Genomic DNA, 25,082 nt, shown 5'->3' with positions numbered 1-25,082 from the left:
ATACTCATAGAAATAGTAATGCATGTATAAATATCAGCAAGAGAATAAATAAGCAAAACAGTGTTAAAACTATTTCTGCTCAGGTGTGGAAACAAGAACAGAAAGCATTTTTGTTAGGATCCATTTGTCAGGATGAATATAGTTGATGTAAATGCACATTCCTGCAGCAACAGACTGAGGTTAAAGAACGTCCACGGTCCATGTCATGCAAATACACGGAAATTATGTGACAGGACATTTGGTGGCTTCAAACAGGAATCCAGAGGAGCACAACACGAACATCGTTCCTCACAGCAGAGATAACACAACTGAAAGTCTGAAAATGTTCATTTGTACGGGTGGAGGCAGTGATGCAGGCGTTTGGTCTTGGCTCTCTTTGAAAGTCCAACCCTGATGGGACGCGTGCACGTTTCCAGTGGTTTCAGTCTCTTGGGCTGCTCTGGTTGCCCTGCACACAACAATGTAAGAGGACAGTTTTGGGCACTGGGATAAAAGAAAACTTTATTGTATTTGTGGAATAATGAGCATAATGTTCAGTCAAAACAACAGCCCGTACCCTCTTTAATTAAAATTATTCAGTCTATCGCGAATAGACTCAAATCATCTAACCATCAATCAAAAGGCCACCAAATGGTCAATTAAGAAGCTCAGGCTTCAGTTCAGCGTTTGCACATTGAACTCACGGTAGACGACTTGTTCATAGAATGGCTGATTCATAAATGACGGTGACCACATTTCCCGTTTCAGTTCCATCTCCGGGGACTCTGAAAGAAAGAAGACAGCTGGTTGTTTATGCTGAAACACTGTATTTGCATTAATGGTGGTGCTATCATGTCTCAGCAGCTTATTGGAGAGAGGGGATAAATATTTGAACATTCATGAGAGAAAGCTCTGTCAAGTTGAAAAGACAAATCAATAAAAGTAATTGTATTTTCTCACTGAATTAACCATGCTGACCTTTCAAAACTCTCTTACCCAACACAAAGGAAAAACAAAGTTAACCAAGCTCCATTTGGAACAAAACAGCACTTGGTCCTCATTAAGATGACTTTGTGTAGTTGTTCCACACCTACCATGAATATTTTCTATTTACAAAACACACCTCTGTGTTTCTTCTTGATGGCCGTGGAGGTTTCCCTGTGGGTGCCACGGGGCACCTCCTGCTCACCGTCACCACCGGCAGGGGTAGAATGCAGAACTGGATCACCCTCACACAGGTTCAGGCTACGCTCGCCATTGGCTTCATCTGAAGGGAAAGGCAACACAGTGTGTAGATTAGAGCACAGTGCAAATGGGTCCTCGGTGGATTGTTGGCAGGAAAGTTTGAAGACAATTATAGCATCAATAGACTGATTTCCTGTTCTTAAGTCCTGTGGGGATGTTTTGATGTCTGCTATTTGACCACTGTTGATGCAATATCTGCCTTTCCTTCCAGTATCAATAATTTTCACACTCTTGTATATGAGCAACCCAGCAATTGTCGACTGTCACTACTCTACAGAATGTTACAAAATTGATTGAAAAAAGGGTTTTTCAGTTTCCCTTTTGGTGAGTTCTTAGTGTGGGTCACCCAAAGAAAGCATCCTACCACTGTTAATACTGGTAAAATCATTGCCACCAATCAGAAGTGTCTAGTGTAGCTACGCAGTATACGGTTTGAGCAGAGCCACTTTTTAAACTCACCTAAAGCTGCATTTTCATGGTGCATCAAATCTGGACTGAAGAATTCTTCTGAAGTTTCTTCCTCCGAGGCTCTAGTGACATCAGTGCACCGCTCGGGGACTGATACGGGACCAACGCTAATAAAATCACCCACACTGATTTCAAAATACAGATGCAGTTCTTTCAAGACCATATCAAATTGTTTCTTTGCGTCAAATTCCCAGTCGTCTCTCAGATGTGAGGCTGGATTACGATCGCAGATGTTGTTAGAGGGGCCAACAACTGATTTACCATTAACATGCTGCCGGGGCGATCTGATTGGTGTTGTGGTAAGGTTTGGCACGTCATTGCAACTGTAATCGCTGCTTAAATTTGTTGTGTTCTCAGTGTGACACTTGAATCTTTCCACATCCTTTCCCTCCTCCTCCTCTTCTGGTGCCACTTCATGCTGATTGGTGCTCTCGGCCTCAAGGATGGAGTGATAGAGTCGTCTAGGCCCGGACAGACTTGTGTGAAGAGGGCTGTTACTCCCGCTATAATCACTTTTGGCCTCGTCCTCTAATGAAAGCTGGATCTTTTGGAAAGTGTCAAACCCGGCCGGTACGCGGTCACCCAAAGTGAAGGCAGATGGCAGCGGGGAGAGTGTGTCACTACAGTTTAGTGCTGGGGTGATGGTGGGAGCATGATATGATGGCTTTACCTCCTGTGGCCATGGAACAACTGCATCCTGAGTAGGCAGGGCAGACGCCAAAGCTTTGGAACTATCACATGTGTTTCCCTCTAGACATTGACTGAAACAGTCAGGAGATGCCCGAGTCACAGATGCCTCCTTTTGATTTTCTTGGTAATGGCCGTCCTCTGTCACCAATGTCTCGCATACGACACTTGCCTCATCACGTCTTTCTTTTTCCATTGTTATCTCCGTCTTTGAAGACAAATTTGTGGACCCAACATTGAGTAATCTGTGGCCAAATCCACTTATTTCTGATATTTTAAATGAGTCTTCACCTCCTTTATTAAATTCTGTTTTTTCTGACTTTTCATTTTCATCTGAAGATTCTTCTCTTTTAATCTTGGTTGACCCATCTTTTTTAAAGGTTTCACACTCCAAGCCTTTGAACACTTGTGCCTTGAGGGTTTCAAGGCTGGCATTAAAACAGCCAGACAGATTGTGCTCTTTAATCGAATGTCTCACAGTCTCCAGACTTTCTTCTCTTCCATCCAGCACAGGAGGACGATTTGGACTGCAGCTAAGACAGGTTTTCCAAAGACAGTGTCCTTCATTGCCAGTCTTGAGGAGTGTTACATTTGTGGAGGGGGAACAAGCCTGACAAATGTCTTCCTTTTCATCTTTACAAAGCTGCGTTCTGCATGGATGCTTAAACTGCTGGGTCTGGCCAAGAAATGAGGCATCCTGTGGTCGCGTGACGTCAGACAGTAAAAGGGACATTTTCGTCTCCCTGACTGTAAGTGATGGAGATAATTCAGCACCTACAGTGCACTGTGAGCTGTGGCCACGTACAGCCTCCCTGTCAGTTTCATTCCAGATTGCAGGGTCAGTTACACTGGAAGAGCTTACATTATTATCTCCTTCAGCAGACTCTTGACTGATTCTTGCAGGCGCTGGGGTCTCCGGTGTGTGATCAGCCGTCTCACGTCGAGCTGTGGCTATCATCTCGCCGGCAGCATGCTCTCCTTTGGCCCCAGAGAAGACATCAGCTTCAAGATTCACTTTCTTGGTTACAATATTTCTGGATGACACCACATCATTGTTAACAATTGATCCCTCTGCACATTCAGCCTCACAAAGGATGCCATTTTTGTTCAGGCTACTCTCATTAACTTGGCCTTTTGTTTCAGAGACAGCCACATCTTCAGTTCCACAAATCTGCAATTCTAATTTGTTCTCCTCATTTTCCACACCTTGGTCCAACTTTCCAGAGTGATTCACTATAACATTTATGTTAAGTGATGTTGTGTTTGTATAGTCACTCCAAAATGTAGAAGTACCATCATCTTCCATTTTCTGAATACCCATTTCAGCTTTAACAGACTGACTGCACGTATCACAAAAAACTGGGTCATCTTGCATTTCACCACGAGAGAAACCATGTTGACATCTGATCTCCTCGTCTGAAGTAGGGCTGAATGCTTTGATTTGACCTACACTACATTGTGCCATTTCCCCTTCATCACCATTTCCATCTGGAAGATTGCAGCCACCAGGGGGCTCATCTTCAAGTGATTCCAAAAGCAATTTGCAATCAGGGTGACTGGATGTGTCAGGAGCAGCATCTGGTACAGTGTGAAACTTGGCTAATTCCCCACCTGCATCATCTAGCGAGCATGAACCCAGCTTGTCACAGTTAGTAACCTCAGGCTGTTCATCCTGCACCAGAAGTAAAGCACATCCCTCCACAGTATCAAGGGTGGCTCTTGGTGATCCAGTATGTTCATGTTCAGGAAGCAAGGACATCAAGTCAGCAATAGTAGCAGTTATTTCAGTGTTTTCTGGCTCTTGAGGCTTTTCATATCCACTGTAACAACATTCTGACGTGCATAACACGTCTGCATTCTTCTGCTCAGAACTGGTGGTGTTTTGAAGAGCTGAAAGGTCAAACCTGAGTTTTTCACTGCAGTTTTTGATCCAATCTGTCCTTGGGCGTTTAGGAGAGATTTGTGAAACAGAATCCTCTTTAATGAGACTCATATCTTGGGCATTTTCCCTGACTTTCTCCATTTTCTCTTATACAATAAACCTAAAAAAAAAACAATATGTGTGCATCAGACGACATGCCAAAAGTCAAATGAATAATCCATAATGTTGAAAAACATTCATATCCATTTTCAAAATACTTTAGTCTGACAAATCAAACCAGGTAAAAAGTCCTCCCACAATAAACTAATGTTCCAGTCTACATTACCTACTGTGTCCCACTAACGTTCCATGTATTCTGCAGAAAAATACCACAGTAACTCAACCCAAACCTCCGGTAATTGAAAGTACTCCCGGGGCCAATCTAACAGAAACAGAGCACAACATAAATTTCAATAAGTGTCAGTTGTCTTTACAGCCGAACAATTGTAGTGTAAAGCTGATTTACCACCCTGAATACAACGCCGCTCCACCATAACAGTTGTAGCCTTCCAACCTTTACTTCCACCAGCAAATGCATCACTTTTGACAATACTAACTTTAACATTATAGTTTCTTGTAAGACCAGAAAAACAAGAGACCGTATCACCCTGTTTAATACCCCAGTGAGCGGCAGCGTTGAATAAGCACACACATAAATATTTCCCCACACGTATTACAATAATTTCTGTCTTATATGGGAATACCATTTCTTACAACTGACTGAGAAAAAAAGAAAATCCATGACTTCGTATGATTCCTATAACAAAATAGTCTTCCTCTCTAATACAGGTTCAATAATGAGGGTCCGACGGGCAAATGATAAGCATATCTACCATTTCCCAGGTTTACACTGTAGATATTTAGACTAAACAAATATGACACATCACATTTAATTGAACCACATACATAGTGAAATTGTTCCATCTATGCCATTCTGCCTCAAACTGCAAGATCACCTGACACTACTCCGCTTTAACTTCATAGTTTTGAGTAATGCTGTTTGTTAACCTGTCTGAAAACAATCATTTATTCACCTATCAGTATTCAGATAATAGCGAGGTATGTCGAATGGGTTATTATTAACCAATAACCAATTCAATGACAAGCGGCTACTACATCGGCGCGTTAAAAATTACGTCATACAGTCGCATAATTAAAACGTACAAAATTACTGTCGGCGCTTTAATAATATGTGATAATTTATTTAATTTCTTTAGCTTGTTTCTTAGTGATCAATAAATTCGGTAGACTCAGTGGTATTATAGTACCCTTAATAATCGAGTCCACGGAAAATAACGTTTCTATTCGGTTAACATTCGGAAAAGGCACACAAATGGTGAATTCACCAATTAGTTCACTATTTATAAATGTCATTTCAGCAATCCCGATTACCTAGCTGAAAAACTTACCTCTTCCTCTACTATCGTTATTAATACTTATTCTTTCTTGATTCGCTTATATCCTAGTTAGTTTACCACGAAACCCTGGTTAAAACTTTAGCTACCGTTAGCCTTATTCCCGTGTGTGGCGCGAAGCTCGCGGCTAAATTTCGGACTCGCCCTTAGCTAGCATTAGCAATCATTCTCGATTTTTTAACGTAACATGCTTCATGTATTGTTTACTTATTTAGAGAACACTTGCATCCAATATCAACCCTGTGTTTTGTGTCTTTTATTTTTTCCCTGAAAAACATTCGCAGTTACCGTAAATCCCACACTCCGGAGAGGGGTCGAGAGAGGCTGAAATGAACTGCCCCCTCCTCTCTCTCTCTCCCTCCGCGCCTCCTCCTATTCAGCCGCGCTCCCAGCAGTGTGTGTGCAGCAGCATCACACTACAGTCGCGCTCCGCCTGATTTCGGTTCCAGCAGATAATCAACTCAAAATATAAATAGAAATCATTGCAAACAGCTACGAGTTTTAGTAAAACACCTTTAACGCACCAGTAGCTCGACAGGGGAGCCGATTTAGACGCTTAACTCGCCCCCCTTTTCCCGTGTTTTCACTGGACCCGACATCAGACTTCTGCCGTTGACTCCGCACTCTTGCAAGGTAGGATGGATGTTCTTCGTGATCAGTGCTTCATTTTTGCTCCTGGAAAATTATATTTAGTGTGCATGTTAAACTACATGAGGCGTCGCTGGTTTTTGTTTTATACGACTCATTTATAGGGTTATTGCCGTACATATATTTCCCCTAATCCCAATAGTGACATATAATTTCACAGCGTTTTTCGACCCCAATTCCTGGACACGCACGTTTCCCTCCGAACCCTTGTAGTTTCCATGACGGAGACGCGATGTCTAAGCTTTTTTTTATTTATTTTTTTTACTCCAACTACCTCCACACAGTCTGCAACCAACAGTAAAAAGTGCGGAAAGGCTGAGGAGCGTTTGTCTTGTGCTGGTTTATGCGTTGCACTCACCCTCATCCCGACATTTTCACACATACTTTGCGGTGTGTGAGGTGGTGCTGTGCCTTCAAGACTGGTGCTGATGTTGTCAGCTTGGGTGTGTGTGTGCTGGAGGAAGGTGGGGATGTGGTGAGCCTGTACTCAGCCCTAACCTCACTGGTGATAAGGCTACTTTTTTGCAGCCTCAGATACCACTGCCTCTCCAAGCACACCAAGCAATGCACCTTTTGCACACCTAAAAGACAAGATCAGGGGCAGATTACTGTGGAACGTGTCTAACTCATGAGCTGCACTGGGTTTGCGATGGTGTATTGGGCTCTGCATGGGTTTCAAGGTCATTCCCCTATTGGCAAATGATAGTGAAGGGACATTGTTATGTAATAGCTTTGTGCCTGGTTCAGGAGCAGGTATAATGGCTGTGAAAAGGTGTACAATTAGCTATTTAATACCTTGGCTTGTTGTTTGGGTTGCTGTGCACCTGTCAGATGTAATTGCCCCTCTGTATTGGCTGGGATGTGACCCTGGTGATCTACAAGGATAAAAAAAATGGTTTGTGACTCAGGATTGGAGTCAGCATGATATTTGCTCTGCATACAGCGCGCTGCACTGACCTGTAGTGTTTGCCTTGAAATGATCCCTCTCGCATCTCCTAATAAAATAAAGTGCCTGCAGCGCACACATTGCACACGTAGAATTATTCATTGAATTTTAATATAAACTATGTGTGCATGCATCCATCACAACAGTTATTCTTTCAATTTTCCTTTGTCTGCATATATACAGACACCGGAGCGTCGGAGCTGGAAATAGTGAAAGGAATTTCATCATTGTCACATTCTTTGTTGGCTGCAGACAGAGGAAAGATTGTCTTTTTTTTTTTATTGCTATATCAGGGTGTGAGAGAATATTGAAATGAAACATGAGACAGCAGAGAGCCGGCAGAGCAGCGCAGAGCAAACAAGATGGGGGGAAAAAAGGGTATTTCGTTAACTCAAATGTGCAAATGACGCATGATTGCGACATTCTTACGTACATAACGCTGACTCTGACAAATCATGCTGCAAAATGCGACACTTGATCAAAGTGACGTGCGGTATTTGCATGGATCTTTACACTCCCGTTTAAACAGCGCTTCATCCGTCACTCCTTGATAGTTCTCCCACGATGTGACACATGTAGTGCAGCCACTGGCACAAGTGCTTTCAGGGTGGGTCTTGAGCGTGTGAGACCATGAACCTGGACCCTGGCTGTGGGCAAGCCCTCCTTAGTTATCTGATATTCCTGCTCCCTGGTTCATTGTGCCTGTATCTCCATGCTCTGCAGATGGGTTTCCATCACCCAAGAACTGACCTGCCTTGAATTCTGAATAGCGCGACAGGGGCTTTAGCAACTGGACAGTTGTGAGATTTAGTCAATGCTTGCTGATGTTGTGATGTAATCCTGCTACCAGCCCACACGGCCATACACAGGCATCGGCAGCATGGCTGATGGAAGACAATGATGACAACGCTGGCGTTATCATGCAGTGGAAGCAATTAGAAGCTCAATTTGTGCCAAGGCAGGATGCTCAATCTCTCATGAAAAATATATGAAATTCAGCAGCACCCTACTGTATATGCAGACAGCTTATACAGTAGGGTACTGTACCATTAGCGTGCTTCAGAATCTTAGGGATGTAGCACTTAAAAGCTCATCTTATCCTGCATTCTATCATATTAGGCATGCAGTCTGAAACACAGAATGCAAAAAAATGTACATGCAGGGGTTGTGTTATACAAAAATAGCATGAAAACATCCTCACCCTTTCATATTAATATTTAAATTGGGCATCGTGCAAGCTTAATATATACAGTGACCAAATACCAAAGCTGTCATGGGTATCAGAATCATGTTGGACTCTAAAAGCAGTTTGTGTTACAATATTCTGCCCGAAAGCCAGTAAACTGTCACGGAAATATAGTGCACTTCCTCATCAGAGTCAGAGAAACTGACTGGCCTTTCAGACGTAACCTGAGGGTGTTTTCTTCTGTGTACAAGCAGAGGTAACTTTAAGCTTGTTATATCTGTGGTTTTTTATGCTTTATACACCAAACCTGTCCACAATAAAATGTGCTATAATATAGTGTCTCATCTATTATGTTTTATGCATATCTGATTACACCAGGATATTAAACTGCAAACCCGCTTACAGACTGAGCAGGTTCCACTAAAATCCTTCCAGTCTTAAATGTTTTCTCTCCTTATATCAGATGCAAATATGACAACAAATGACGGCAAGATGGAGGAAAAAGAGAGCCAAGTTTATGATGATGGCTTTTTGTTGTTCAGCAGTGTGGGTGTTTGCAGAGCCAAAGCCAGGAGTGGTGGGATCCTTATTTGATTGTATTTTTAATACCAAAAAAACAGGGCGAAATAGGCTATAAGCCCTATATTTGAGCTCCACAAGAAGCTCAGAGTGGGGTTGTGTTGGTGGGGTTACAATAACTTATCTAACACAGTATGACCTGTTTGCTTGATGTGTTCTTTTTATTTTCTATTGGTTGATATTGTGAATTATCAAGCAGTCTGAATTTTGATCTGACTGTGATCATGGCAGAAAATCAGATACTAGGACCAAATATGGAAGTTTCCCAATCTGGGAGAAAAAAGATTCCATGACCGCACTGTCACAATGTTTTGGAAAAATGACACACGAGATTTGAGCGTGTGTGAAAGTGCTTCTCTTTCCCTGCAGTCTGATCAGGTCTGTGACGTCATGGCCATTACCGTCTGTCATTTCGGGACACTTTTGTGCCTCCCAAAGTCCTTTATAAAGAAGCAACATCAGATAACAGATAAATAATCAAAGGAGTGCAGCTGATATCTTACAGAGCGATTATGTAATCTGATCTTGGATATGAAAACTGCACACTGACTATATGACATGCAATATTCATTCCAGGTCCTCTTATAAAAGACTGTAGGTAGTTTAACTAATAGAGAAGCCTTTTCTTCCACATTTTAGATCCCAGCAGCGCACCAGTCTGGATTCCAGTCCCCATTCAAGGCTTCACAGCAGCCTTGTTGGTATTTTCACACCGAAAACACATTTGAAGGCTCGTGTGGTCAATTATGAATCCCAATATTTAATAACTTTCGCTCCATTCCAGGATCGATTAAATGCCTCCACAGTCACGAGTTCAGTAATTATCTAAAAAAAGGAAAAAGGATACTGACAACAATCCCTGTCCCTCTCTTTTTTAGAACCTGAGAGACGGTGCAGTGCACGCACACACATTTTCAGTATGCAGCAGTTGTGGAGGTGGCTGCAGCGTTCAGAAAAGTTGACATCAGTAAACCGATCACCCACACGAAGCCATTATCTGCTGTCTGCCGCGTGCTTGTAAGACGGCAAAGCGGGAGTCTTCTGTAAAGACTCTTTCCAAAATAAAGTGTTTGGCACAGTTTGGGTGCGTTGTGGCTCAGATGATTATTTCTGCCAAGTTGTGACTTTCAAAGTCGTATGATGGCTTCACGGGTAAAACAATGAAATGAATGGAAAGAGTAGAAAAGTTCTACACATAAAATATCTTCATATAATTGTGATAAAATATTTAATTACAAAGAAAAAGACTGAAAACATCACTGCCCTCAACAGAGGGACAATATTCTATCCTTAATTGTGGCGGTGTGCTATGAAATATGATTAATTATTGTAGTTACCATTATTACATCTTTGAATTCCCCCTTTGGCTCTTTCAAAATCATGAGGAAATGGAGCCGCTGTGGTTGTGTCAGCCCAACTGTTGCCCTGGACCTGACTCCAGCCTGTGGGGGTTCACAACTTGGTAGGAAGGGGTCATGAAAACGTCAGATATAGATACTACCTCAGTTTTAACAGCTTGGGCCGCCTCTAGCTTTGACAGCTCTGCTCATAATGGCTTCTTTGTTGGGAGATGAGCTGCAGAATAATCGTCCCTGTGTGCACCAGTCAGCACCCTAAAAAACAGATACAAACCAACAGATGCTGTTGAAAGAAAAGAGATCCTTGTTTTCCAGCATCTCATTTGTTTGAATGTTATTCTTAGAAGAAGCAGTTGCATGATCACAGTTCTCCAAACAGCCTCCAGACTTTCACTTTCACAGCCTCTTATAAAGAGGCCACTGCTATCAGTATTATCATGATTCATTTCTTGTTGTGTTTATTTGTGTTTACAGGCAAAATGGGGAAGCAGAACAGCAAACTGACCCCTGAAGTGATGGAGGACCTGGTGAAGAACACAGAGTTTAACGAGCATGAGCTCAAGCAGTGGTACAAGGGCTTCCTGAAGGACTGCCCCACCGGCCGCCTCAACCTGGATGAGTTCCAGCAGCTCTATGTCAAGGTTAGAGTCCCACACCGGCTGTACACCATGTTTATTAGTCTACACGTTCGCACATGCAGCTTTGTCTCTCTCTTCTGAGCTCTTTAATCTAATAACAGGAGGTGGTTTATTGGGGAATTGTGCTCACTCACAGTCTGTAGAGTCAACAGCAGAATGTTCAATAGCTCACATTCACATTAGCTAAATGGGCAGTAATCATGGACTTTGCAGCATTTCGAATGGATGGATGGGGTGTTTAGCACTATATAGTAGCACGCTCTGCACTTGCTCAGGCCTTATTATCAATTAGCTGCCTGTTTATTTCAATTAAACAAACCAGAGCTTTCTCAATTAAAAGCCTTGGATTTGGTTCCATAAATGTACTGAACCACAAAATCCAGCGAAGGAAATGCCACCCCCCCCTTTTAAAACCTGCGAGATCCGTTGTCGGCATCTTTCCATGTTTCCATTCGCCTCCCTGTGTCTTGGCAGGAAACCAGCAGAGACGGGCACACGAGAGGCTCCCAGATGATGATCTGCTGCTGCTAACATGTAGTTTAGCGTATCTCATTAGATCCGCTGAAGAGCGTGAATTCATTCCATGGTTTGAATTTGTGTTTGGGAGCAAAGAGAGCTTGTTCTGAAAGAAATCTTATAAAAAAAATAATGTTCTGGAAACTGAAATGATGTGAAGTGATTTATATTGTGAATTTTGCATTGTTGAAAACGCCCACAGGTAGTTGCACTGTTTGATAGTATTACCCGAAGATTATTTAAACAGTGGTGATTGCTGCAGCAGTGAAATCTCAGTATATTTATACCCATTTGTAGTGTATGAATGAACTTAGTTTTGACACAAAGCTGGTGTTCAGAAAGACCTTTTCACCAGAGGGCTGCTGCCCTTACATAAGACTCGCCTCGCTACTGCGACTGCGGATGCCTCCTCTAAATGCCATCGGAGCTCATGCATCAGCTGAGACAGGAAGGAGAAATAATGGGCAGAAAAAAATAATTCGGACCGACATAACAGAGTCTATGGCTGCCAGGACAATTTGTTGGGTTAAATCCATCAGATAAGCAAAATTACTACGAGATACTAAAAAAAAACCAAAGCAACTCCGCTGGGATATAAAACTCGTCTTTGACAGGAAGGACATGAACACAGAAGCAAATGGCTGAAGATTCTTTGGCTGATTTGCAGCTGTAACTCTGAAGCTGCACAAAGGGGGCAACTGGGATGAGAAGAAGGTCTTGCAGGCTTCTGGATAAATCCCATTATTGATGCATCCTGTTGTGTTTCTAGGCAACAGTTTGTCAGCGATCGGCCTTCATTTAAATCCAGAAGGCTGATAAGTGGTACAACAGTCTGCTGTGACCTCACATTAATGGGAGAGCTTGTTCCTGTGAAAAGTGACTCTTCGTGTCCGTGCAGCGGTGGGGGGGTCGTACATTCAGTGGGAGGCAGGGAGAGACGCAGCGGCGTGTTTCTGCTTCCGTTGAAGATGAGAAAAAGTAAAGGAGTGGCGGCGAGCGTGATATCGTCACCGTGTGTCCTTTCTGTGCATGAAAAGGGGCGGGCTTTGAAGCTACTCCTGCTCCCGGACCTCTGATCCTCTGCGCTGCTGCTCTTATTAGTGCAGCGCCCAGGGCTCCACGCGTCTGCACGGATCTGCACCTGCAGCCGACGACTGCGCATCTCATCCGTATCAACCTATATCTGCGTTTAGGTCTGCTCCTCTGCTGTGATCAACACTGGCTGCGAGACCGTCGTGTCCCAGGCTGGAATGACACGAGTGATATTCGCAGCTGGTCAGAGAAGCTGTTGATCCTCCCGTTTTGATTTGGAGTGCAGCAGGTCATGAATACGAATGTCAACAATCTATTTTTCACATTCCTGCATGTTGTTAAGGAATGCTGTTGCATTCATTGATAAATGGATATATGAACTGATTTCCAGAAGATAACGAGACTATTCAAACGTAACCAGCAGAGAGGGGATCTAATTTGATGGAAATATATTAAATAGGCTGTAAACAGCTCATAATACAAGTAAGGAAGTTTACCACACTGTTTCTCTTCATGTTAATGGTTAACTTGACCAGCACATTTGCTATTTTCAGGAATAGCTACCAACTTCCAAAAACAGGGCTTTTGATTTATGTTGTTTCTGTAGCTTGTTTGAGATCAAACATCTTTTAAGTTTCTTCGATTTAAAAAGTCCTGTAAAAGTCCTGCAATCTGAGCCCGGCTTAAGTCGTTTGGCAGCGGTCGATAGTGTAATCAAAACAACTGCATCGCTATCAATGAGGTTTTGACTCATATAAACAGGCGGAATTTAATTATTCTGCCATGACTACAAGAAGAAATGACAAAATATGCCAAGTTTAGCCTGATGCCATCTTTTTGACTGGTTATAATTATCCATAAATCCATTTCAGGGCTGTTAGACTGGCCCCCTGCAGGTTTTTGTTTCGCTGTGGATTTTCATTATTAGCCAAAGCCAGACAGCGACATAAAAATGGAGCTGCTGGACAATTCACGCTCAAGCACACGCCTGCCACACTGTGTGAAGTTTATTTCTCATCCCTGACACACCAGCTGCAATGGCAGCCATCCGTAACAGGGCGACGACGACGCTCCCTGAGATTTTGCCACTTTTTTGCCTTGCTGTGGAAGCACGACAGGACAGCAGACATCCATCTACGTTTAACAATCGTTCGTACATGCATGTGAGACAGATTTGTCCTGGTCCGCATGTAGGGGTCAAAACGAGCAGCGGTGTGACAGAGCCCGCCCTCCGCTTCTGATGTTGAAATTGCAAACCAACCATATTAAATGCGTCGACACATCTTCATCTTTGAAAATGTGCATAATTATTAGACGTCTGGCCTGAAAATGTCACCAAAAATATTTGTCCTCTTCGCAAAAGAATGTTTTTTTCTTTAAAGAAAAAGAGATACACAGGGTCAAAATTTGGCCAAGCCAAAGTCACAATAACAGCAATCACGCACAGACACACAGATGCTGACCTGAATGTAGATGTACTGTACAACTGGATTCCGCTCTGATGCCTCTCGCTTCCATTGCCTGAAGGCTTTTCCTGTGTGTGTGTGTGTGTTTGTGTGTGTGAACCAGTGGCCGTTCAGCAGCGTTAATAGCCAGCGCTCCTTTTGCTCCAATGGCAGACAGAAAAGCAGGGCGGCAGCTCCCCAGCCTCAGTGATGTAGGGGACAGACACTGACATCATTCGACCCACAGCCTGTTTCTGTGAGCATGCACATGTCACATGTGACCAAAGCAGAGCCTGACGGACCAGATAGAGATCCCACATTAGACCGCGTCCCCCAACACCAGCACGGCCATCGGTACTTGCTGGGTTTTTGGGTTGTTGGATCGGTTGTAAACAGAGAATATGGCAGTCATAGCGATCGTTCCAGGCAACAAGAAACCTGCAACAGGCATTAAAAGGACTGTGGGATTTAATAGAAACTGCAGTGGAAATCCTTCCAATGTAGTCTAACAAGGACATCCGAACCTCATATAGTAATCTGCAACGATCTGATCTCCTGTTGGTCACAGGGAATAAAATCATTTTGAATGTGTTGTTTTCATAAAGCCGGCGACTCCCTTCTTCCCTCGCTCTTTTCCTCCTATGCCCACCTCCTCTCTCACCTCCCTTCCTCACAGTCCAAGTAGGCTTGTGGCTGCCATTTGCTAAAAATAGCATTTGTCATCTCAGGAGCGCTTATGCTATTCTCCATCGCTGTCACAACACAGACCCACACGCAGCAGCTCAGACTTTGTTCAGGGCTTCTTTCAAGAAGTTGCAACCAGCACTTCTTTTTTTTCAGAGCTCTGTAAATTGGTGTTTTGCTCAGATATTATTGACAAACTCTGGACAGAGTTACTCAGAGATTATGCCCTGCAGTGATGAATTTGAATGCTGTAATTTCCTTAATTACCCTTCCCCCCCACACCTAACCTGGTATTATTGCCTGTCAGATGGAATATTCTTCAGGATTTTCCAAACTCTCTTCTGTGAAAGTAAACAGGAAATCAGAGCATCATTATTCTGCTGCAAACACAGAAATAGGGTTCTGCCTGTAAACTGTGGAAGAGCAGCAGAGCCAAACCAGACAAAGATGTGGTGCATCACACGCAAGCTTTTGTTTCCACAATGGGGGAACTGGTGCGGTGTCGGTCTTTGGAAAGCTGTGGGTCAGGAGCTGAAGCAGGCAGCTCAAACTAAACGGCAGGTCGTCCGAGAGAAAAACAGGAATCAGAAGAGTTGGAATTTCACTGTGCTTCGCCTCATTTAAACAGCAATTCCTCGTCATCATTATTCTGCAGCTCCTCTTTCGCAGCTTCTTCTCCTCTTGATTTTATCTGTGAAACCCACCATCTCCATTAAATCATGGCTTAATGATAAACCATTTGGCACAAAAGTGTTTTTTTAAATAAACTGAATCATCTGCAAAAAACACCACAGGACTGCTGGTGTCACCAGAGAGGTTTAAATCCAGTATCCAGGTAAATGAACCACCAGACATCCCAGAGGAATGACCTTGTCTCCCTCTCATGACCTCTGCCCTTCGGGTTATAACAACACTAAAAGGGTCCAGGTAATAAGGAAACACTTCATTCTGCACTGAGATTACATATAAAATGGTAAAATATGTTTTTTTTAAAAAGTGTAGTAAGGGAAGCAGTAGTTGTAATAGCAGCAGCAGTAGTAGCACCAGCAGTTGTAGTAGTAGCACCAGCAGTTGTAGTAGTAGCAGCAGCAGTTGTAGTAGTAGCACCAGCAGTTGTAGTAGTAGCAGCAGCAGTCGTAGTAGTAGCAGCAGCAGCATTAGTAGCGTCAGCAGCAGCAGCAGCAGTAGCAGCAGCAGCAGCAGTAGCAGCAGCAGCAGCAGCAGCAGCAGCAGCATTAGTAGCAGCAGCAGGAGCAGTAGCAGCAGCAGCATTAGTAGCATCAGCAGCAGCAGTAGCAGCAGCAGCAGCAGTAGCAGCAGCAGCAGCATTAGTAGCGTCAGCAGTAGTAGCAGCAGCAGCAGCAGCATTAGTAGCGTCAGCAGCAGCAGCATTAGTAGCGTCAGCAGCAGCAGCAGCAGCAGCAGTAGCAGCAGCAGCATAGTAGCGTCAGCAGCAGCATTAGCAGCAGCAGCAGCATTAGTAGTAGCAGCAGCAGCAGCATAGTAGCAGCAGCAGCAGTAGCAGTAGCAGCAGCAGCAGCATTAGTAGCAGCAGCAGCAGCAGCAGCATTAGTAGCGTCAGCAGTAGCAGTAGTAGCAGCAGCAGCATTAGCAGCAGCAGCAGCAGCATTATTAGTAGCGTCAGCAGCAGCATTAGTCGTCTTCATCGATGGTGTTAGCCCTCCCTTCCTGTGTGCTTTGCTTCACAGTTTGCTGTTATCAGATTTGGAGCCTGGCTCTCATTTCTCTCTTTCCTGCTTCACAGCTCAGGTCTCAGTTCCTCTCCTGATTTCTTTCTTGTGTTTTGCCGTCTGTGGCTGTTCTTACTTGTTGGCTTGTCTGTTGTACTGGCCGGGAACAACAACATAGTTGCTAAAATAGTTCATGCTAAATAAAGGTATTATGTTAAGAAGAGGGTTGTACAAATGCTGATTTTCCTCATTTCACTTGAGAATAAAGAGAAAACTGTCTGTGGTTGAGTTTCTTATCTGGCATATGGAAATGCTGTCCAGGCATGTTCCTGGTCATTTAATCAGTGTTATTGATGGAACATCTTGTTGTTTTGGTAGTTGGATGTTTAAATGTCCTCCTAATTCATCTGTAGGTATTTTTGCCATTGATGATTCATCTGCCTGTGGTTAATCAAAAGATTAAAGGAACTAGATAAAAATTCAAACTGAGAAGGACTACACTGCATAATGAAAAAAGCCTTGGTCAGGCAGTGAATCATTGAGTCCAGACGGTGCTGAAAGTATTATTTTACACATCAAAATCAGAAATGTCATGGCAGTGACAGCAGGAATGCCGGCGTCTGTCTTTCCCACCTCCTCGGGCAGCCGCGGGTCTGTGCTCAGTGGCGCCACCTGCTGTTATCTTGACGTTTGATGTCTAATGTAGGTGAAGCTGTGCCAGATGGGTGTTTTGTAACCAGAGATAACCCAGAGCCAGATGATGTCTGCTTAAAAAATCCTGTTAAATCACAACCTGGTTAATTGTGTGGAACCGGTCGGGCGCAGCTGTTTAGCCGTTTGCTCAAAGCGCACGGAAATATCCTCCAGGTCTGTTTATTGCATGTGATGAGAGAACCAAACAGTGCCCACTGGACGTATCTCCAGGGTTTATGTTTCAATCAAGTGGCCTCTCTTCTTGAAATCTTATTGTCTGGCCGAATGAAAAGCTCATCCCTGAAGACCAAGGCAGTCTTAGCAGACCTTGACCTGAAACAAAGGTCACGTGTGGGTTAACGCCATCTGAACAGCGATGTCCTCGTCTGGTGAATAAAGAGTTTCTGCCACATATGAGAACTTGGAGCTGGCAGAATCCTCACCATCGTGGTGCATTAGCTTGTCTCTGACCTTGTACGGTAGCTGGTCCTGCTCTTCCTTTGGACTCTGTCTGCTTCACAAATATCAGACTGAATAAATCAAGTGTAAATCTCGCCGTCGTGCAGCCCGACAGACACTTTGGTGAGAGCACAGGAAAGCTGCAGCTGCCGGCGCAGTTTCATTGGCTGGAGAGGAGACTTTACATTGAAACTCTCCACCCTTTGATATTAGCGTAGAAAGAGGATATCCTTTTTTCTCATTCTTTGGCAACATGCAGCTAAACAAGCTCACATTGACGCTATGTCCAAACAAGCTACTGAGGATTTAGAACAAAATGACAGACTGACTTTGGCAGCTATTGTTAAATATCTCTGGCAGGATAAAAAGCCATGACTTGTTTACCTTAGGTGGCATCGAGAATACAAGAGGAGGATGGAAACCAGAAGGGGCGACTATACGAATGTGTGTTTTGTATCCGTTCAGAGCCTGGAGACTTGGAAGCAGCAGCAGCCGCAGCAGCGTGCTGGCTACATTTCTGCTGTTGCCTGGCATGTCACTGAGGGTTTATGTAAGAGTGCACGCAGAACCCATCTCTCTCACGCAGACACACACATACACACACACACAACCACCGTGAACGCCCCGGCGATGGATTATGCATTTATTCTCCCTCGTTCTTGACGAAGAAACGCCATATGCAGCGACAGCCCCTGCTGTCGGGCCGGGGGTTCCCCGAGTCCGTTATGGACTTGACTGCATCCGACTGTGTTAGCGAAGGGATGCATGAAGCATACGGCATTGTTTACACAGCCCTGTGGTGTCTGAGTGGAATGACAGAAAGCATGAGGAAAACGTCAAAGCAAAAAAAGCCTCATTTTATACATGTAACGCTAACGGGAAAATACGGGCATGAAAATGCTTCGGAGGGCGATCCGTGCTCTCAGACTGACCTCTAAAAGCTGTGTTTGTCTGCTGGGAGAGATGAGCCGCCAGTGGCAAAGCTGGATTGTTGACAGTGTTGCTGGTGGGGCGCTCGCACATGGAAAGATGACCTTGCGAGCGTCATGAAAGCGGAGTTGAAATGTTGATGAGATTTGGGTTCGATAGCAGTTTTGATTAGTCACCTTCGATTTATTCCGTTCTCTCCTGTGCCTGAGTTAAAGTGATGAAGTGCTGGATTCATTTTTCTCCGACCAGGTATCGCTGACATTTACCCAGAGGGGGGAATTTATTGAACCATCCACTTTGCACAATTGAGCCCAGAGGCTCCTCAAAAATTGTGTGTGGTGTGTGTGTAAGAACTTGTTATTCAGAACAACACCTGAGGCTGTGGATCTCATTTTAAGGAATTTTGATGCGTTCTAAGCTCTCATCAAAAAGTCAAAGCAGGCGTGTTTGTGTGCTGTGATGCACAAATAGATGTGCTCCCCAGCGGACTAAATACATTTAGTCCAATTATATTGCAGAACAAGCAAAAGACTTCTCTGATACTCAGCAACTGATTAAAACAACCAAAAATGCAGCTCATCAGAGAAGGCCTGCGTGGATGTAGGGTCATGATCCAAATTTATATGCTAATGCAGTATTTACTTACATAAATCGGTCAGCTGCCCTGCTCCACAGTGACCTCTAGTGGTGCCCAGATGAACGCCCATAACGCTGTACATGCTGTACCGTAGGAGAGGTAAAGTAAAACATAATGTGACTTATAAAGTTTGTACTGAACTGCTCTTTTACAATATGCCAGCACAATCTGCCGCCTGTGTTGTAACGAAGGAAGTCAAAAAGCAATCAACAGAGCTGCGGAGAGGGAAATTAAATCTGATGTCTCACTATTTGGTGAGCTGCCCCGAAACTATAGCTGTCTGATCCCAGATCTGCTCACTGGGCGACTCAGATGATTTTTCGGAACTGCTCGGATGGATGCGCCCATTCTGCAGCCGGACAGATTGAAGCCGAATGAATTCGGCAGACAAATCGGAGGCGCCTTTTAAATCTCGACCCTTGCGAGCTTTATGTCGCAAGCTTTTAAGCTACGAAGATGTCAGAGCGGCTTAACTGTTACCAGAGGAGCTGGCAGCACCGGCGGGCCAAACGACATAAATCTGGATTGAATTTGGACACGTTCCAAGTCTTGTGTTTGTTTACCAGGCGTTTGCCACCGGTTCCTCCCCCTGAGGATGGCTGCTGAACTAGTCGGTGTTTCTCCTGATGAGCCTAAATCAAGTCTCTGGTTGGGCCCTCTTTTCCTCGCTCTCTGGATGTTTCTGGATCAGCACCAGCGCCAGCCGTCGGGGCTGATTATTAGGGCTTTAATGTTCCCTCTAACAGCAGCATGTTAAGGGTGTGGAGGTGGTGGGGGGGGTAAAGGGGTATCTGTTTGCTGTGCACTCACTGACACGGGCATTCGCCTTCATTATGCCAGCTGTGCCTGGCGTTCAGCCTGTTCTTTGATGGTCGGCTCCAGACGGCCACATCAAGCTACCATAACGGCAAATGGAAGCCAAATCGTGTTAATGATGTCAACGACCTGACGTCCGTGGACACGAGGAATCTGTGTCCTGCGACTGCGGCGCCGCCGTGCTGATGAAGAGAGCTGCGTTTCTCCGTGCGTCCATACGTGTTTGTATGTTCTGGCTGTAAACATCTTGATTTCTATGTCTTTCCCAACAAATGAGATGAACTAAAAGAAGAATTCCACCATCTGGTCACCATGTCCCACATTTCAGTCTTCCACTGCTTTCATTTTACATAACTAAGTGTTTCGTAACTTGCCAGATTGTCAGGGAGCTGCAGTGGCTTTCCTCCTTCTGCAACCCCCCCACCCGTCATCATCATCATCATCAGCTCCGCATTTACTTCCCTCACACCTTTTCCTCTCCCACCGCTCCACTTTCCTCTCCCTCACTCAGTGAAGGGAGGCAGCGCTGCAGCCAGACGCCATCATGCATTTGCAAAGAAAAGAGCAAAAAGTACCAGGCAGCTTTTTTTTCTTCTCTCCTGTCCCGAGGGGGGATTTCAGCCTTAAATTAGTTTGACTTCTTCTGAGCAGAAGGGCAGCTAAGAGAGGCTGGGTCTCTGTTGTCTCTCTCACACACACACACACACACACACACTTCTCTCTTCTGTTAACATCTCACTGCAGTCTGATCAGTTTGCCACTGCAGCAGGATTCACATGGGTGGGACCTGATTCCAGACGGTTGGCTTTGCAACCTGAACTCCCCCCTCACCATCCTCTCCCCCACTGCTGCACTCTCCACCATCAGGATTCATGGCCTTGACTCCTTCCCTCCACCCACTGCCCTGACTGCAGACAGTTTGGGGGCGGTAACCCTGAGTGGAGGCTCGCGGGGTGTTTTTAATGGCGCGGCTTTGCAGCTGCTCATCCGGAGGGGGGGGGGGGGTTATGACACCGTGTAGAATGTTCAACCTTTTGAATGTAAAATGCAAGCACCTGAGAAATTGCAGCTGATTTTTCTGCTTCCTCCCAACTGCTTCATAGGTTTTCCTTTTGATTTTCCAGCTCGAGTCGTTAAACTTGTCACACAATGAGAGCTGAAGGGGTCACTGCCAGCAGAGGAGACCTCTGCAGGTGATCACCGACCTTGTGATGAGTTTTATCAAAATGAATGGAACCCATTTGATGAATCAGCAAAGAGGAAATTCTTCAGTTGAAATGTCTTCATACGGAAACACGCACACACTCAGAAACACTACTGGGCTGTTCCGAACGTTCCTCCTGAGGGTTCTTGGATGAGGACTTGTGCAGTGCCTCTCAGGGCTCCTGGAGAGTTCTGCTTGGTTTAAACTTTACCGGGGAGGTGAAGCCGAGTGTCAGCTCTAACGAATCGCTCCAGCTGTTGCTGCTCTCCACTGGGTTTCTGGTCAACAGGACATGATGGAGAAAAAGGTTCTTATCTGTAGTTATGGCGTTAACCTTCACCCTGGGGTGTGTGTGTGTGTGTCTGCATACGATAATGCAGATATGACTCAGAACCCAGCATTAAAAGTGTGGCCAGCTCATTTCCAATCTGCAATCAGACTCTTGTTATTGATTATCTACTGCATGATAAGACATTTTGTCACCTGTTCTTTCTCTCGTTCCAGTTCTTCCCTTATGGCGATGCCTCCAAGTTTGCCCAGCACGCCTTCAGGACCTTCGACAAGAACGGCGACGGCACCATTGACTTCAGAGAGTTCATCTGCGCCTTGTCCATCACATCACGAGGGAGCTTTGAGCAGAAGCTCAACTGGGCCTTCAACATGTACGACCTGGACGGAGACGGCAAAATCACGCGGGTGGAGATGCTGGAGATCATCGAGGTAGACACAGAAGTGAAGTTAAAGATGAAAATTAGCCTCTGAGTCGTGCGTGTGTGAGAGATATTCCCTCTGAACGTCTCTTCTTCCCTTTTAAGAAATGAAAGGATGGATGGCGTTGTCATCTAAATAGCCAACTTAAAGGAAAAGGAAACACAATCCTCCGGTGCAGCAGACTGACGATTGTCCACTCGTCTCCACCAGAAAGTTTCAGTGATCCAGCAAAAGTATTTAGTGTTGGTCTGATGTAGAAGTCTGTGAGGAAATATTTCTTAAAACAGAAGATCACGAGGATTCTGGCCTTAAAGATAGAAAAGAATGAATAAAATAATTATGACAAAGCACCTTTTCCCAAACATTAGAAGAGGCCAGAGTGACTCTGTGAGCCTCAGCAGGAGGAATCGGGAGGTTGTCTGTGACATGACAGGCTCCCGCTGCACAGGTGGGAATCAGAGCGCCCTACAGAGGACTCCGTTAAAACCCTTTACACGATGCGTCTGCAAGCATGTGTGTGCTCTTACGTTGGTGCCAATGCTGCCTTTTCAGATTGTGTTATAGGTCAGGAAAAAGCAGGAGACAACTGGATTTACGCCAAAGCGTCATCCAGAATGCTGCTGTTGGACCGTTTCACTGGGTATATCACAAACCGGCGGCTGCTGTGTCTGTCTGAGCAGCAGGAGGTGGGGCTGCGGCAGCGCTGACAGCTCGGGGGGGGGGGGGGGGTGCTGTAGTGGTGCATTAAATAAAAAAGGAATTGGGAATTGGCTCTATCATCCAGCTCAATAAATCAAGTATCAAGTCAGGAAAAGCAGCCCTTTTGTGGTGTTTTCATCATCGACACGTGTGTGTACCTACACAAGCCTCCTGTGGATTTTCTTTTCTAAATAAAAGCCAGAGGAGTTCAGAACTGGGGATGTCCGATTTTATCTCTTATTGGCCAGCTAATATAATCTGCTTAATCCTTTTAGCGACGGTGTTAGCTGACCCAGTTGTATGATCAGAGGCTTTCTGTCACAAAGAATTTTCCTCACTTAATGGTCATGTTGCTTTGATTTTATCCAACCAATCAGTGTGTTTAAAGGAGGAAGTTGGACTCAAATGTTGGCGAATGATTACCTGACGTTGGACAGATCAGGTCGTGCAGTTAGCTCATCTGCTGGCCTCTCTCCACCTCGTCCTCTCTGCAGGCCATCTACAAGATGGTGGGCACTGTGATCATGATGAAAATGAACGAGGACGGCCTGACGCCCGAGCAGAGGGTGGACAAGATCTTCTCCAAGATGGATAAGAACAACGACGACCAGATCTCGCTGGAGGAGTTCAAAGAGGCGGCCAAGAGCGACCCATCCATCGTATTACTGCTGCAGTGTGACCTCCAGAAATAGGCCGGAGGGCGAGCAGAGTGCTCCACCATCCGCCACGGACTGCACAGAAAGAAATTTCATGTTCCATTCAGTTTGCAGCTATTTTCACTGAAAACAAACAAAAAAAAGAATAATTCCAATAATTATATGCTCGGACTACCTTTCAACGAATCCGCTTCTTGTGTTTGAAACACTCGTGTGCATGAGAATGTTATTTGCTATCAAAAAAGACCTACACACAACAGGAAACATAACGGAGTGCGGGCGCACTCTCACACTACACACACTTTACACACACCTCCGTAAAGGATATATAGATATACAGTATAAATATGAATATATATTTAAATTATTAAGATCAACTGCCAAAATGTGAAGTGTGCAAAGTATTTTCCATACACTTTATTCTGATAAAGCTTGCGCATCGGTGATGTGCTACGTGGAATTTGCCGCTCTATTTATCGTTCCGAGTTTACTGGCGCTAGCTGTATGTGTTCCATAATACCGAGTTACGTCGACCGAACCAAATTCCCACGATAAAGTATCTGCCTCAAACACGACCCTCCGTCCATCGTCTGAAATATTAGATCTAGAAGAGATGGATCCGCGCTCCTCTGACTCCCCCCATCCTCTGGAACATGCTTGTACTGTCAGTTAAGAAGATGTAAACGTAGTTTATTTGCATGCCTTTAGGTTCGGCCTTAAAGATTTCCTGCTTTTGCATCCTGTGTTTGCAGACAGAAAGCCTTATCACAGCAGAGCCGCCACATTGGGGAGAAGAGATTTTTACTCTCAGAGGGAGAAGAAAAAAGGTCATAGTGCAGTAGGACCCTCTGCTACTTATTTGTGATCCCTGCAGATGTTTTCTTTGACTGCTTTAGCCGTGGGAGCATGTGTCCCGGTAGATTAGCCGTAGTACGTGTTGATAAGAACTGAGTCCCTCTCTGCAGCTTGTAACAAATGAGCAGATGTAGAAAGTAGAGGAGCAGATCTCTCTAAGGTGAGGGGTGTTTTTTGGATGCAGACAAGGGAGATTACGCATTAATTCATCGGTGAAAGAACAGCAAAGCGGTGGTATTCGCTTGTTATCTCCCCCCGATTGTCCTGCAGGTGGCATATCAGTAGGTTTAATTTAGAGGTTTCATCTTCGTTTCATCTTCAGAGGAAGAAGCGAGGCCCCATCCAGCATTTAAACTTAATTTTTAAATGTCTTTCAGCAGAAGTCGGTGGTTGCTGCCAGCTGAGCAGTGGACAGTAGTTCATTTCAGTTGGTGATTAGTGGACAGTCTGGACTGTAAATCCATGTTTTCAGTAGGTTGGACAGTTGGCCTCCCCGACCCATCCAGTATTTTTCTGTACTAACCTGTCAGTGTTTTTGTACTTTTTTTACTCCCTCTTCTCGCACACCGTACACGTACGAGGGTGAGTACCAAACGTCGAGAAGCTCAATTTGGCCCCTCCTTGAAATGGCCTGCGCGCTCTGCTGCACCACACCCTCCCAACCTGCAGTACTGCTCCGTGTGTTTCAGAAGGTCAAAGGGCACGTGACATCACAGCACTGCGATAACAATCTAAACGTACCAGGCCGCGGTCGTCTGTCAGTGGTGTGGCCTGGCACTTCTGAAGTCCTCCCTTTATTCCCATAAAAACGCTATCAAGACACAGAATGCAAGTAAAGGCAAACATGTACGAGGATTCTTTTGTAGCATGTATTGTGTCCCTGACAACATGGCTGCACTACTCCCTGTGTTGTGATTTAATCTAATAAAAGGAACTCAATGGACTCGTCTGGTCTAATAATTCAACCCAACACCACTTTTTACC

General features: G+C 44.7%; 2 protein-coding genes across 2 annotated transcripts; one reads left to right on the top strand and one right to left on the bottom strand.

The window, feature by feature from the left end:
* Positions 1-311: 311 nt before the first annotated feature.
* LOC130515814 (uncharacterized) lies at positions 312-5,140 on the bottom strand. The gene is made up of 4 exons (XM_057016325.1): positions 1,684-5,140; positions 1,103-1,246; positions 684-764; positions 312-448 (listed from the first exon to the last, which is right to left on the bottom strand). Exons 1-4 carry the CDS (start codon positions 4,400-4,402, stop codon positions 327-329), a joined length of 3,066 nt encoding a protein of 1,021 aa, XP_056872305.1. The 5' UTR covers positions 4,403-5,140; the 3' UTR covers positions 312-326.
* Positions 5,141-6,084: 944 nt separating this feature from the next.
* Positions 6,085-25,041, top strand: vsnl1a (visinin-like 1a). Its single transcript, XM_057016330.1, has 4 exons — positions 6,085-6,348; positions 10,907-11,073; positions 21,682-21,897; positions 23,082-25,041. The coding sequence occupies exons 2-4, from the start codon at positions 10,912-10,914 to the stop codon at positions 23,277-23,279; spliced, it is 576 nt and encodes a 191-aa protein (XP_056872310.1). The 5' UTR covers positions 6,085-6,348; positions 10,907-10,911; the 3' UTR covers positions 23,280-25,041.
* Positions 25,042-25,082: the final 41 nt, after the last annotated feature.

This window comes from Takifugu flavidus, chromosome 19 (genome assembly GCF_003711565.1).
Source record: "Takifugu flavidus isolate HTHZ2018 chromosome 19, ASM371156v2, whole genome shotgun sequence".
Lineage (NCBI taxonomy): Eukaryota > Metazoa > Chordata > Actinopteri > Tetraodontiformes > Tetraodontidae > Takifugu > Takifugu flavidus.
Note: the sequence above shows the minus strand (reverse complement) of the source record. Positions and strands in the feature narration are given on the sequence as shown.